Below are 13,133 nucleotides of genomic sequence, written 5' to 3' on the forward strand. Positions count from 1 at the left end.
GTAGTTTCGTTCGTTTGAAATCACTTCACGAATTACGTAATATATAGCTGACAGATGTTGGTAAAAGTCACCATAATTATCTTCTATTGAACGTACCCTAGCAATTTGTACAGCCGTTGTTTTAATTCTTTGTTCACGAGACAGGCTAGTCTATAAGAAAAATCGTTTACGTAGTATCTAAGATTTTGCTTGTGTGATATCTTTTTATTAATAAAGTTAATAAGGATCTACATGCAAGAAATTCAATGTTGACCGGTTGAATGTATTGATTTTCATGTAGAAAATTTAGAGAGCAGATTAGACTATAAACAAAGTTACTGCCTGTAATGTTCATATAATATTATAAACTTATAGTATATAGAATAGTATATATAAAACAACTCTTAGCCGATATGGCAGTCTACCTGTCTGTAAATGACACACACACACAAAGGAATTGATGGCTATCATGTGCAAAACAGAATATTAATTACTGTTCGTCACAATAGACCTCTAAGTGACCTCTCAATATCGCCGGGTATTGTTATCAATATACTGAAAATATAATAACCCCCAACAGATCATACGTACATGCTTATTACAAGTATCGCTGTACTTTATTGTTGGTATGGAGATGTGTCAATTAAATACTCGAAGACTACTTCTGCGGTTTATAAGGTACAAAGAAAATATGCTATTGTTGTCATGGCAACTGAAATCGAGATCAGTTTATTACATTACAGCACAACATAATGTGGATATGACAAATACTCGTATTCAACCATATTTTTATTGATATAAACCTGTAAAATATATACCCCAGATACATTTTATACAATAACAAATATATTGTTACTGTTAACTCAGTTTTTTTTAACTCAAACGACAAATAAGTAGTACATTTTACAAAAGGACTCACGACTATAAGACCAACAAATTTACCTGATAGTAAAATCCTATAAAATAAATGATTTTATTAAAAATTATATGCATACATATATCGTTCTTCATGCTTTTTAAATTCACGTAGAAAAGAAAGTAATATCCAAAAATAACAGTTTGATTTTAGTCATAAATTCTTATGTAAAACTGGACCACGTAATATACCTCCATACTTAAGAAATTTACAGTCTATAAGGTTTAGCATTTTTGAAATATAAAGATGACACCATTATTTTGGAAAGAGTAATTTGGTACAACTTTTCTCGCTAGTTTCCTCCATTTGCCTGAAGTCTCCAATTCTTTCATTAATGGTTCTAGTCTGTCTTTATAATCCTGGACATGTTCTAGATATTCTTCTCTCATTACAATGACAATGTAACCGCCTGAAAGTAAAAAACAAAGATGACAATCACAATGGAACCACCTGGAAATAAAAACAAAGATGACAGTCACAATATGTAACCACTTGGAAATATCATAAATCAAACGACGATGTCATCTCTTGGAATTGCCACAAACAATCTCAAAATCACGTGTCGGGAAAAAGAGCAACAAACAAACAGCACTATTTTTACAATTTAAACCGGAAAAAAAAACATTATTAAAAAATTAAAAAAAACTTAACAATAGAGCTCTTTGATTTGGTTATTACATGTAATAAGAAAGAGCAACTCAACAGATTCTAAACCAGCAAAAAAAAAAAAAAAAAAAAAACCAAAAAAAAAAACCAAAAAAACCCCCCAAACCCCAACCCCCACAACCCCACCCCACCCCCCCCCCCCCAAAAAAAAAAAGCATTTCACAAGGTTTTACTATAACTCAGAAAGAGCAACTCACAATGTTTACTGTTGTAAGCCAATGAGACAAATAGTCGTTTTCAAAGAGTTTATTTAACTGAGAGTTGCGAGTCGTACAGTTAATCCTATAGGGGCATTTTTTGGAAGAGCGCCGTAGATCGTATTTTATAATGTACAATAAATAATGCTTATTTACATATGAAATAGACAAATCCGATTCAAGTAAACAAGTTATTCAATAAATTTGTACAAAATCCTTGAATTTTATAAAATAAATTGTAATTGAAACATAAACTTTAATATTTTTATCAATGTTCCTTTACTGTTTTCAAAGACATATTGTATGTCTCTGCTGTTTCCCAAGATAGATAAACTTCCTGGTAGTTTACATTGTCCTTAATCCGATTACCAGGTTTGTTTATTCTTACGGCAAATTCTTACACTTTCATATCCCATGTTTATTTTCTGATTAAAATAATTGTCACAAAAAACTTTACACTATAAACCAGATTTCACCACTGAAAAACCATAAAGAAAAACTCATCAGGTTTTAATTTAAACCAATAATAGTGAGTCAAAAGATTTTATTATTAACCAGCAACTCACCAATCGGACTTTGCTGTAAATCAGAAAGAACAACTTACCAGGTTTTACTATACGAATCATCTCATACAGAGCATTGCATGGAATGTGACCCTCTCCCATACCACCAGCAATCGCAGCGGCATCATAGGTATCTAGAATTAAAAAAAAAGTCATTTTAAGGAAGCTCTAAACACTGCTCACTGAAGAGTTCTAATTCCATGATACATTTATGCACTTACAGTGATCTGCCCTTTGATGTAAAATAGAACAACTGGGAAATTTTCAGTAAATAAACAATTTGGAAATAGATTAAAATATTCTTAGCATTATATTAGATAAAGTAACTGAAAACGTTATTTGCAGGTAATTTCGTAATGTAAATTAACAACGGTGATTTCTGTTCGCTATAATAGATAGTTTTCAGTAGGCCCAAATTAGCAAGAGTTATTTCCCGTTGGTCGCCATATTGGAGGTCAACATGCTCATATTCCTTCATTATTCAACCAACTTTGACTTTTTATACTGGCCATTGTGGGGTAAGAAGCATTGTTTTTCTGAAAAATATACATTTGTTAAAGCCTCCTTTATTTCATAATTTTTATTCTATAAAGATTTTTCCCCAAATATTTCTGCTACACCCTCTTAGATTTGGTAAGACAAAGAGGAAAAATTATCAGGTTGACCACCAAGATGGCGGCCAAGGGAAATAACTCGGAGAAAAAATCTGTCATATGAAAACTATCTATACTTCAATATCTTTGAACATTTTTTCCAGGAGAAATATGGCAGGTGCGGCACCCTATGTTGAAAATAAACTAGATAAACTCAATATGTATACACCTTTATATAATTTAATTTTTTCAAAGTCCAAAAAACCTTTTTTTCATTTTAGTGTTTAGAGCTCAGGCACTTGTTTCGTATACGGGACAACCTGGTAAAAATAAGTAGGGGGTGCCCAGTATACGAAACAAGTGCCTGTGGTTTAGAGCTTCCTTAAGACAGATACTAATTAATTTTTTCCACCAATTTTAAGAATATTCAAAATAATCGTAAATATTCACATATACTTTTCGTGATATGATATGAACACATGTACCTGTTTGAATATTCAGCATTTTCTCACTCATGAAATCACAGATGAGATTGGAATATACATTTCTTTTCCTGGACGCCTCAATCATTCCCTCTGAAGGGTCTAAGCCGTCGATTGAGCGAAACCCCCTGTCCCAGAGCTACAAAGCAAGGACGCACTGTACTAATTAAAGAACAATACTAGTACTCTTTATGCATATATTTAAACATCTTTTCTTACAAAGATAATTCTTATATAATGAGATGTCTTGCACTGAAATCTCGAATATGTTACAAAAAAAAGTTCAGCACCTTCCCAATTCAAAGTTGTTAAATTTAATTTAAGACCATGCTTACTGTAGGAAGAATTAGTCAAGTTAATTATGGTTGAAAAAAATCAAAGTGTAACCTCTTGTCCAAGAAATCCAGTTCCAGAAGCAATGTCTAAGATTCGAACACTTTCACGATGTTCCGAAATCAGGTCACAAAGAGTCTCAGCAGCAAGCTTTGGTCCACGATATCGGTCTGGTCCCAGGTCCTATACACAATAAAAGTCATACAGGTCATTCTGGTTTTAATATAATGTAAATTACGGTCTGAGATATGAGTGAGTTATTCTTCAAATTTAATTTTACAGTAGTAAAATGAAATACTCAAAATTTTATGTGGGTACTATTTTTTTCTGACAAAAGTCTAAAGGCAACAATTTTCTGAATATGATTTAATTATGGGGTCAGAGGTCATTCCTTAAAGTTTTTATTTACACTCCGGAAACATCTAAGATTTTTTTATATACTAGTGTTGCATTACAATTTATGAACAGTATTTTTCTTATAACAAAAATCTTGGGGAAAAAAGTTTCTAATGGCAGACTATTAACCACTAATTACCACGTCATATTTATTAGAATTCGCCCACTCTGTGTAGTAGTCGGCCACTTCTTTCATCGTGATTCCCTCTCTGTGAGCCCCATAATTCTGGGCGTACGCAGCTACATCCCTCTGGTTGCCCTCCTGCTGGAATTTCTTTGCCTTTTCCGCCGCCATTATCTGTTCTAACACATCGTATATATCTTAGCAGAGCGTCTCAAAATGTCACTTAGATTCTTGTAACTGAATCAATATGTTTGACACCATCCTTTCAATTATCACATTTCATTCAGACTTCGTCAACCTGCCATCTCTATACTGTACTCACCTTTTCGTATTTCCATACTAATTAATGATTTTTTACACATACACTTATCAATAAGACATATTGGTTATACAATAAATTCCAAAAAAGACAGTCTACTTTTGAGCCCTCTGCGATTCTTTCAAGTGAACAGACTAAATTTCTATGCATGATGCAGGTACCACACTCCTGAAGAGAAATCCGAATTCTTTTGCTGATTATGGGAACATGATAAGGGGCTGGGTTTTCCCCACGCGGAGTTTATTTTCCTTCCGATTTTGCCTTCATTGATGTGCATTACTATGTTTCATAAAATCCGTATTTGTTTGTTGAATAAAACATTTCTCTGTTAAAACTGTAGCAAATTTGTTCCTTTAAAATATGAAAATAACACAGATCTCGAGGAAGTGAAATCTGAGAATTCTGTAAAACGGTTTGTATAATGTCTGTTTTCAAACGTGATTTCAGGTGATATATGGTTCATAACTTTGTATTTATTTCAATAGGGGGGATACAGATGACGTTCCTTCCAGAGTTACAGTGATGTGGATTATTAAATAATCTAAAGCCGGATCACACAGAAAATAGAAAATAATAATTAAGAAATCAATTACAATGCAGTTAAGCGACCTCGACAGTTCTACCTTTACAACATGTACAAAGACCAAAACAATGCACGAGCGTGTGTTGAACAAAGATTCCAGAAATAAGTAAATTCGTGAATAGAATTAAAAAGTCTCATTTTGTTCAGAAAAGCGTATTTATTTCATAAAAATTATCCACTTCGATCATCTAGAATGTCACTTTCATTTACGCTGCAGGTTTGTAGCTCAATGGTCTGATTAAAAAAAAAATAGCGCTGAACAACCATTTAAATATCGAGCTGCAGAGAACTGCAGCCAGTTTATGATGGAACAACATAACATGAATTCTGACGTATGAAAAAAAAAACAAAAATCTGGTGTAAAGTTTGTGTATTTTGAAATCCAAGGCGACAACATCGACAGAAAAAGAAATGAAAACGAAATAAAATAATTAAAAAAAAACTATTTCAAAAGGAGTGGTGTTAGAACAAGTCCCTTTCCTTCACACACATATATATAAATGATATTTTACCAGGGGTCCGTATTTTCTAATGGGGGAGGAGGGGCGATTACCTTAATATATAAATTTAAAAACTGAAAATCAATACCAGGGGGAATCCGGACTTATCCACAAACTTGGATCAAGAACATCAAAGGTATTGAATTTCATTTAATACCGATACATTTACATGTAATGCAATTTTTTATCATCCTATTTTCTCAGTAATAATCTGCTGCTTTATGAAGAATTAAAATCTTATAGGTATTAGACTAAGAGTCTTCCAACGTAATGAGTAAACAAGGCAATTCTTAGGTATTAGAGTCTGCAAACGTAACGAGTAAACCAGGCAATTCCTTAGTAATAGAGTCTACCAACGTAACGAGTAAACTAACGAGTAAACTAGGCAATTACTTATAGTAATAGAGTCTACCAACGTAACGAGTAAACCAGGCAATTCTTTATAGTAATAGAGTCTACCAACGTAACGAGTAAACTAGGCAATTCCTTATAGTAAAAGAGTCTACCAACGTAACGAGTAAACTGATCAATTCCTTATAGTAATGGAGTCTACCAACGTAACGAGTAAACTAACGAGTAAACTAGGCAATTACTTAGTAACGCCAACGTAACGAGTAAACTAGGCAATTCCTTATAGTAATAGAGTCTACCAACGTAACGAGTATACTAACGAGTAAACTAGGCAATTACTTAGTAACGCCAACGTAACGAGTAAATTAGGCAATCCCTTATAGTAATAGAGTCTACCAACGTAACGAGTAAACTAGGCAATTCCTTATAGTAATAGAGTCTACCAACGTAACGAGTAAACTAACGAGTAAAATAGGCAATTCCTTAGTAATAAGGTCTGCACAAGTAATGAGTTAACCAGGATATGTATTTTGGTTTGTTTTGTAGAAGGTAATTTGAGTGTCAATATTAAATAAAAATATGACATGTTGATATCAAGCAAGACAAATCACATTCTTACCTTATCGTTGTATACGCATACCCTGCCCTTTTCCTTGTCTTTTTTATCACGTGATGAAATCGTTGATCAATAAGATTATAAATCAGTGACATCGAGAAGTATATTAAAATGTAGACAAAATATTACTTAAACAATGGTTTTAGTTTGTTATTACAATTGTTCTAAATGTCAGTCCTATGTCATTTGATTCCGATCAGTTATGTAAAAATGACAGTAATATCTTTTTATTTTTATTTATTATATTTTCTTTAAAATTGACAAATGATATATATAAAGCGATGCATATATATATATATATATATATATATATATATATATATATATATATATATATATATATATATATATATATATATATATATATATATATATATATATATATATATATATATATATATATATACAAAAATGAATGATCAAAAAGCAACATACTATTCAACCATTAATGAAAAAAATATATCATCAGATATCAACTTACCACATCCATTATTTAAAGCAATATGAGCTGCATTTCTGAGCATTTTATTTTGCTTTTAAAACGTGCTGTTATGATAAATCTGTATGTTATTTAAACATTTAGGGACCAATAAGACTGAAATAAAGTATTAATTTTTTCCAAAAGAAAGATTTCTGTACAGGGGAATGTGTAGTATTATTTAAGAAATCAATGTTGTACAAGACGACAATAATGTAATTTTGCTTTAATTAAAGTTTATAAATAGTTCTTCCATCGCAAATATAAACAACAGAAGTTTATAAACGTTCTTTCTTCTGTCATTGAAATACTAGTAGTTAATTACAAATTTGCAACAAAAATTCCCCGACACCAAAGTTGCAGCTCATATAATGCTTTAATGTTAGATTTATATACAGTAATCATACATGTAAAGCACTATTATGCAAAAACTATTGATAGAAAATCACCGCCAAAAAGCACCAACCATACTCTATAAAGGAATTACATTGTATAGCTTCATAAACACTACACCATGCCATATTATATCACCAGAAAATACTATACCAGACAACATAATATGAAAAAACACGTGACATGCAACATATCACTTAGCCCACACCCATTCAATGATAGTTGTTTCACTGGTGGAGGAAATTTTGCCTACACATTGCTGAAAAATTTAGAGTACAATGTATATTCATCTGAATTTTCACTCACATCTATCGTCGATGTACTAATTGGAAAGATTATATTCTCCTGCCAAGAAATAGGGCAGTTTTAATTTATTTTTTTTTAAAATTTTGTTCAAAAATTTTCAGGCTTTTTTGAATGTTCTTTTCTTTTGCATATCAATTATTCTTTCCATCCGTATCCCCCTTTCAAATACTATAATACACTGCGTGTCCGTTGGAGAAATAAAACTTATACATTTAAATTTTGATCTGCTACAAAGCGAAATTTTTCCTTCCAAATGGTATAAGTAAGGATAATACGTGTGTTTCATCCAAGGAAAATTTTAACATGTTGCGAAAAAAGGGGAGGGGGTTATTCTGTACACATGTCCTTCTCATGAAATCAAAAATATGTACCATGTATATGTAATTTATCATCGTTTACCCCAAACTTAAATTGTAATAAACTTCCTTGATGAAAATCGGGAGAAAGTACTATCTAACGAGTATAAAACGGACGCAGACGACCATCAGATCAATCAACAGATTATATTTGTACCTGTATCAAATAAAATTGGTTGGTTGCCAAGATTTAGTCAACCGTAAGAAACTGTAATTAGCCATAAAAATGCTTTGTAATTTTCCCCCCAAAACATATGTTGTAATTTTGTGCATGGCCTATGTACGTCATTTTGCAACCAATGCCTTAACAGGATAAAGATTTTTTTCCTTTTTTTTCGTTTTATCAGATCTACATTACATTATCTTTTAAAAAACAACAGAGCATTAATTGTTTTCTTCCTTCATTGATTTAATCTTTTTTTTCCGTTCTTATAGACAGTTTGCTTGCCACCATTGTCGTGACTTACAAGAGCACGATCTATACTTATTAACAAGTATCAACTTTCAGTGCTAAAAAGCTTATCTGACGTGAGCAAAATTAATTCCCGTTAAGATTTTTAAAAAAGTTAAACCCAGCATCCTCAATATAATCTGACAGCGAGGCTTGATTTTTTTTTGTATTCATTTCTTTTTAAACATGGACATTTATACAGAAGTTGCTTAAAAAATTTAAACGTACATGACGATCTGAATACAGATAAAGTTGCTGTCCTTAAAAAAAGACTGAATTACATGGAAGATACGCATGTGTTTCTAACAGATATCTAAGAAAGTTTCTCAGCTTATTGAAAAACATTTCTTTTATCTAGACACATGTAAATTGTTCACCATGATATAAGAATTCTAATTGCTAAACTAACTTATGGGTACAATAAATAATAATAGCAAGGCCTTATGATATTGTATGTTGATCTAGATATATATACATGTAATTGTAATGTAGCCTTAATCAGGATGGAGAGAATACTCGAAATCGGCTATTATCAGTGAAATCGCGTATAGTCCCCGATATCAGGGTATCGTTGAATCCGCGAAATCGGGTATCCCGTGCAATTTCTGTAACAGCAAAAAATTTAAACAACAGCGCATAATGTCAGTTATCAGTATCTTGGGGATTTATTTATATAGTAAATATAGTTAATAATGAGGACCTTAGATCACTAATTTTAAAAGGTCCTAAATTTAGGGAACCCAGATCCTTCAACTGGCGTCGGAATTTCATAAATATTATGGATTCTGTAGAGGACTACGCCAGGCAATGGACAAGACATGAAAAAGAAGACCTTGACACTTTGTCAAAATGGATTAAATGTATCAGATGTATGTTAAAGGATTGAGAGGCAATATGAAAACCATCTATCCTTCTGTATTCAATAATCCAGAAGTGAAAAAAGAATTAGATAGATTACATGATCAGTACGTACTGGTCCCTGCTGACAAAGCAGGTAACAACATTGTCTTTGTTTGTAAGGCCCATTATATTAAATGTATTTTAGAGGAACTTGGATTTGATTCTACAAGTGGTAATCCAACTTATACTCATAGTTCCCTTTCTAAGGAAGATATTCTTCAAAATCATATGTCAGTTTTGAATATTTTTAATATTCCAAACAACCAAAATGAATTTGAATTACCATATTTATATTGGATTCCGAAACTTCATAAAAATCCTTACAAACAAAGATACATAGCGGGTTCCAGTAAATGTTCAACCAAGCCTCTATCTTTACTCCTCACTAAGATATTAACAGTGGTGAAGGAGAAACTTCAAGAGTACTGTGCAGCAATATATTCGAGAAGTGGTGTAAATCAGATGTGGATACTTAAAAATTCCAAGGAACTTTTGGAAAATTTGAAATCACAAGATTTTACCAAAATCAACAGCTTAAAAACTTACGACTTTTCAACTTTGTACACATCAATTCCCCACGATAAATTAAAGTCCAGGCTTTTTGATATCATTGACAGCTGCTTTTTCAATAAAAATGGAACTCGTAAATATACTTACCTTGTCATTGGTCATTTGCAAAATTATTTGGTTAAAAAACATTCTGATTGTTCACACAAGTACTCTGAAGTTGACATTAAAAAGATGCTTGAGTTTCTGATTGACAATATCTATGTGGTTTTTGGAGACCAGGCCTTCCAACAATCTATTGGAATTCCCATGGGTACCAATTGCGCCCCGTTATTAGCAGACCTTTTTTGTATTCATATGAAGCAGAATTTGTCCAAAATCTTGTACGTGAAAAGAAGAAAACACTTGCTGTGGCCTTCAACTCGACATTTAGATATATCAACGACGTATTGTCAATTAACAATGGCTATTTCCATTCTCATGTCAATACGATATATCCTTGTGAACTTGAGATAAAAGATACCACAGAGTCTGACACATCTGTTTCATCTTTGGATATTTAACGTGAAAAAGACGTTAATGCTCATCTAACAACCAAGCTTTATGATAAACGTGATGACTTTAACTTTTCAATCGTCAACTTCCCTTACTTATGCAGCAATATACCTTCATCACCTGTATACGGGGTATATATCTCTCAGTTGATTCGATACGCAAGAGCATGCTTTACGTATGTACAATTTCTAAAACGAGGTAAATTATTGACAAATAAGTTGATGAAACAAGAATATCAGCTGTCTCGTTTAAAGTCATCATTTCGTAAGTTCTATGGTCGATACAATGACCTTGTCAGCAAATACAATTTATCATTGAGTCAAATGCTGACTGACATTTTTCATACTAATTGTTAGGCCATTATTTACACACTGAATTGGTGACGGATTTTTCCGTTATTTCCCGTTGATGACACGGAGCACACGGCGGGTGTGACCGGTCGGCAGGGGATGCTTACTCCTCCATGGCACCTGATCCCACCTCTGATGTTTGGAGGTCCGTGTTTGCTCTGCTCCTATTTTGTATTGATTAATGGACTTTTGAGCTTGAATACTGTTCTTTATCTCCATATATTTCATTTTATTGAATCTAATTTATATGGTTGTCTGACAAGTTTTAAATCACACGACAAACACTGCTGGGGTAGCACAGAAGACACGGTGGCGTCATTATTTTTCAATACAATTTCTAAAAATAAATAATTACATGTCGTTTGTGTTTATTTCCCAATATATTATTCCGCAAGCTTAATTTCCTAACTCATGTATTATTCACAAAATGTAAGACTTTGTAGAAATTTAACGACTAACGCAGTGTTATGTTATTTTTACTTAGAAAAGTATGTCGGCCCTTTCACGTTAAATTAACATTATTCCTCAGTTGGTAAGTATTTCTCATCGATATAGAAAGCCGACGTTATCGTAAGGGGAAAATAAAATAAATGTTAAAAAAAAGAACATATGGGAAAGCAGGTCGAAAAATGATATAATATGAGACAAATTTTAATATGTACTTAAATATATTTTTAAAAATATATACAGTGTTTAATTTCTAAAAACAATAACTACATGTCGTTGTGTTTATTTCCCAATAAATTATTCCTCAAGCTTAATTTCCTAATTCGCAAATTATTCACAAAATGTAAAACTTTGAAGAAATTTAACGACTAAAGTAAATATTATATAGTAAAATCATCATTTCTTTCTATGATGTATGTATGCAGCGCAGTCCTGCAATTCCCGCGGGAAAAGAGGAGGCGCTAATTTTTAAAGAAATCAAATTAATGTCAATTTAGCATGGAAAATTTCATTCAAAGACACATTCAATGTTTTGCTTGCATTTTGATAGATGCAAGCGACATTACTTTACCTGTATGTGCTTGTGTGGAAATTGAGAGCAAGAAGTCATCTTAAAAGGATTTTTTTGGCTTGGGGGGGGGGGGGGGTCATATAAATAAAAAATCCAATTCGGATTCATGTGCTAATTTTACATTCCCAATATAGAGCTAATATTCAAATATGAATTTTATATGAAAGTTTTCACATATCTTATTTTGTAAATAATTATGAACAGACTGAAATGTAATTCCTCCTCGGATATTAAAATTTCATACAAATTGGAGCCACTTCCTTTTTTTATTATAATATTGGATAGACAGAGTAGATTTTCCCTTTTGTAGTATAGTTTATGGTATATCGCTTTATTATACCTTATTATAATATTTTACAAAAAACGCGTTGTTTGGTTCTAGACAGTACGTCACGCGACATGGAAATAAAACTTCATAACTCACTGTCTTTTTTCTATTCTTTTCATCATTATATTTAGCTATTTTCAATACTTGTTGTACGTGGTAGAAAATAACAGGTTGCTATTTTAACCTCGTATTGTTTTGGTATATAAGCAATTACTGCATGGAGTGTATTGGAGATATGAAGAATTCCATTCACTCAAAAGGGCAATATAGGGAATATGATATGATTTTTATTAGTTGAACAGATCTTCCCCCTTTATCATGCAATGAATATATAACATTCAATGACGTTTAGCACCAAACTCTGCGATGAAATTAAGGTCTTCCGCTCCAGCGGGAGACCTTCTACTGGTTAAGATTATTAAGGTGTTCCGTTTCCAACGGAAGACCTTCTACTGATTCTGATGATTAAGATTATTCTTATTTTTCTTTTTTTTTTTCCTAGACGCCAACTTGAAGCTTCATATCTTCCTCATTTCTGAACGGATTTTGTTCAAATTTTCAGAGCTTTTAGACTTTACAAAACACTCTCCGAATACTGTAATACAATTCAAAAATTACCTTCTGTTCACGAGTTATTCCCCTTTGATTGAAATTTTTATGCCTCTGGTTTCTAGACAAAGGCTCTGAAACTGTAATAATTGGAGCACAAAACCCTTTGAAATTGAAAAGAAGAAGCATTGAAGTTGTGCACATTGGTTTTTGTTTTTTGATTTTTGCATTAAAAATGGCGCTAGAGAGGGGTCAAAAGTTAGAACGCGGAAAAGAGCAAAAATTTTGACATATTTTCCTTTATATCTTTAAAACTAAAAATAT

General features: G+C 32.2%; 1 protein-coding gene across 3 annotated transcripts in view; it reads right to left on the reverse strand.

The window, feature by feature from the left end:
- Nucleotides 1-769: 769 nt before the first annotated feature.
- The window catches only part of LOC133202580 (methyltransferase-like protein 27), an 83,554-nt gene continuing 71,190 nt past the window's right edge, over nucleotides 770-13,133 (reverse strand). For 2 of the 3 annotated variants that reach the window (XM_061338418.1, XM_061338420.1), the window contains exons 2-6: nucleotides 4,265-4,423; nucleotides 3,784-3,912; nucleotides 3,400-3,535; nucleotides 2,363-2,455; nucleotides 770-1,304 (exon numbers count right to left, since the gene is read on the reverse strand). In XM_061338418.1, the coding sequence (XP_061194402.1) occupies nucleotides 1,120-1,304; nucleotides 2,363-2,455; nucleotides 3,400-3,535; nucleotides 3,784-3,912; nucleotides 4,265-4,420 (699 nt within the window). In that variant the 5' untranslated portion in view covers nucleotides 4,421-4,423 and the 3' untranslated portion in view covers nucleotides 770-1,119. Of the gene's footprint in view, nucleotides 1,305-2,362; nucleotides 2,456-3,399; nucleotides 3,536-3,783; nucleotides 3,913-4,264; nucleotides 4,429-13,133 lie in introns of all 3 variants that reach the window. The other variant, XM_061338419.1, reaches the window with a different exon arrangement.

This window comes from Saccostrea echinata, unplaced genomic scaffold (assembly GCF_033153115.1).
Source record: "Saccostrea echinata isolate AGI-Se365-2 ecotype Australia unplaced genomic scaffold, CSIRO_AGI_Sech_v1 ptg000047l, whole genome shotgun sequence".
Taxonomy (NCBI): domain Eukaryota; kingdom Metazoa; phylum Mollusca; class Bivalvia; order Ostreida; family Ostreidae; genus Saccostrea; species Saccostrea echinata.